A 2,937-nucleotide genomic window follows, 5' to 3' on the forward strand; every position below is an offset into this window, starting at 1 on the left:
GCCTTTCTTACTGCTTTCTCAGTAGTCTTCTATGCATTTCTTAGACGCGTTGCCAGCTCAGCACGATAGGACTCAAGAGTTCGAAGAGATGATTCATGATCACTTGAAGGTGGCGTAGGCCTTTCCTCGGGTCGTCGTTGCTTGATGAGACTCGGGTCGTCGTTGCTTGATGAGAGAAATGGCACGACAATCTCCCCAAGGTGGATGAAAAGCAAAGTTCCGTGCAAAAGCGAGGATGAACACATTCATAGTTGAACCACTTTCGAACCCAGTGCGTCGAATCCATTGTTGTGCGTAATACTACCGCTGTAACTAAATGTAAGAAGTTTTTGCAGTTCAAATCACAGCAAAGATACATTTTTTTATAAATTTGACACAAATTTCATTCATTAATTGACACAATTGTTATTCATTAATTGCAAGCAAAGTACTAGTACAAATCACAACGTGGAAAATTCCGCGCTTTAAGGTTTCATCTCGCATTCCACCGGACATGCATGAGTGGATGACGGTTAAATAAATTTGTAGTGACTAGGCTATGCTATGGTAGCTGAACATTCAACATTCTCCGTGGATGGCTAGGAGCCTAGCATGACATGGCATCTGATTCTGTGGTGCGCTTCTCTCTTGTGAGCCGCATCTCCAGTTCTCCACGTACGAAGATGATTCATCTTGGGAGCCTTTGTATCTACTTCCTGCTGACCCTTGTCTTGGACGACGACGACGACGGCGTCGGCGGCGACTTGTAGGCGTCGGGCTTGAGGAACAGCTCCTCGAACTGCTTGTGCAGATCCTCCAAGCTCTCGCTCTCGCCGTCTTCCTGCATGGTATTCGTATGGTCCAGTAAGCAATAAGTAAGTAGTGCTCTGCTCGGTAAAAACCTCCATGATAGTATCTATATAAGCAGGGGTGTCAGTTGAGTTGCAAGTGATTACTAGTTGATTCTCACTTACCTGTGGAGGTGTCTGGTTCATCGCCTCGAGAATGTCTCCCAGTATTTCTCCTGCACCCTAAGCAAAAGCACGACGGTGAACCAAGAAGAGATTAGCCACCAAAGATCTCATCTCACCGGTAAGGTAATTGAGGTAGCTAGTCTTTGACCGACGTGTATATATTATAGTACAATTGATTAGATTAGAATAAAATTAGTACAGTAATAAATAAAGCAACATGCATACATACCTCATCGTCGCCGTCGCTGTCGTAGGCTCCGACGTCGTAGAGGATACGCTTGTTGGGGTCCGACAGAACTGCATGCATGTTCAGTTCAAAGTTCAAACCACGCCACCCTCTCTCTTACGCCCGTCTCTTTTTCGTGGCCGTGGGCGCATACGTAAATATACATCCACAACAGAGCACGTATGCAGCAGCAAAGCCTCACATTCCTCTTTTTTTTGGAGGGATAAAGCCTCACATTCTCTCTACGGTAAGAATCCATCTCAACGTCAAAAGGCAGAGTAAGACGAAGAGGAAGATGAAATTACCCGCGTAGGCTGCCTGGATCTTCTGGAACCTGGCCTTGGCGGCCTCCGCGCCGCCGGAGCTGCCGCACTTGTCTGGGTGCCATTTCTGCAGCCCAACATGGGAGCCAAGAAACAGAGAAATCATCTACTGTGCGTAGCAAAGCTGGGCATGGAGAGAACAGAGGAGGGGAACCAGTCGACGGACGGACCATGGCGAGCTTCCTGTAGGCGCTTCGCAGCTCAGCGTCGGAGCAGTCGCTGGAGACCCCGAGCACGGCGTACAGGCCGTCCTTCCCTCCGCAGCCGGCCATTGCAACTGCAACCAACCAACCAACTACCTTGGACCGGCGATGCTCAGCCGCTGCTTGTGTGGGTGTGCCTCTAGACTCTAGAGTGGCTGTCTGCCGCAGCGCATGGCCGCCTACTTATAGGCTGGAGGCAGGTCGCCGACGGCGGGGGTCCGGGGGGATGTATGTCACCGTCCACCTCCTCGCTTGCACCAGCAACCGGGCAACATGAGCAGCAGCAGCCACAGCATGCAACTTGGTGCTAGCTGCAGTACGTCCGGGCAGCGATATTTTCGGCCGATGGCCGATGGATGTGTGGCCGCGCTTACATCGGCATCGGCATCACTGCATCAGCATGTGGCTGTGGTGCGCGGTTGCTGTCGAAGAGCATCGAATGGTTCTATCTGGTAACCGGACACATGTTGCCGCCTGGTAGGTCACTACCCCGTCACTCACTCTGGTCACTGAGTGACCCTGTCCTAATTTGGGATCATGCAGCTGGCCCTCTTATGGAAAGAAGAAGAACAAAGTAAATTCGGTAGCGAGGGGGTGGGCAGGGGTCAACGAGGTCGGCATGGGGGATCCCTCCCAAGGTGCAACGTATGCTGCAGCTCGTATCATACGTACATAGAAAAACATTTCTTCAGGTTCACTGAACATAGTGATCGATACGTATGCATGCATGTGTGTTGCGCAACCGACTTCCCCTCTCGGGCTCTTATATGAGAAAAGTCTATTTTAAACAGCTCGTTGAAATCAAACCTCAACATTTCAATCCTTGAAATCGACGCTCTATATTTCTTGATTCCGGTTAATCTTAATCTTGAACCTACTTAGCGCACCGAGAAAAGGTTTATCCCGCTCGGGATCACACATTGCTCCCGTTGGCATATCCTATCCTACATGTCATGTTCATCTTCTTTTCAATCTTTTTCTCGCTCGTTCTCCTCAAATCAACGCGGGTTTTCATCCACTACCTCCAACTCCAAGGTGGCCATATGCCTCAACGTCGTTGACACAAGGTTCAAGCACATCGAGTCGCTCGCATCCGCCTGCTCCATCTCGTGTCCGCGATCCTGCCGCGTGCTGCGATGGCTATGTTTATAGCCGAGCAACTTTTCCCATAAACTCACAATCAAATTCCGTAGCTAGCTTAGGAATTGATCCACTTGCTTGCTTAGATTAGC

At 49.8% G+C, this 2,937-nt stretch overlaps 1 protein-coding gene across 1 annotated transcript; it reads right to left on the minus strand.

Moving 5' to 3' along the window:
* Positions 1–385: 385 nt before the first annotated feature.
* On the minus strand, positions 386–2,058 carry LOC123414562 (chaperone protein DnaJ-like). The gene is made up of 5 exons (XM_045106667.1): positions 1,673–2,058; positions 1,485–1,569; positions 1,183–1,250; positions 954–1,010; positions 386–820 (listed from the first exon to the last, which is right to left on the minus strand). Exons 1-5 carry the CDS (start codon positions 1,772–1,774, stop codon positions 689–691), a joined length of 444 nt encoding a protein of 147 aa, XP_044962602.1. The 5' UTR covers positions 1,775–2,058; the 3' UTR covers positions 386–688.
* Positions 2,059–2,937: the final 879 nt, after the last annotated feature.

Source organism: Hordeum vulgare, chromosome 1H (assembly GCF_904849725.1).
Source record: "Hordeum vulgare subsp. vulgare chromosome 1H, MorexV3_pseudomolecules_assembly, whole genome shotgun sequence".
In the NCBI taxonomy this organism is placed as follows: Eukaryota; Viridiplantae; Streptophyta; class Magnoliopsida; order Poales; family Poaceae; genus Hordeum; species Hordeum vulgare.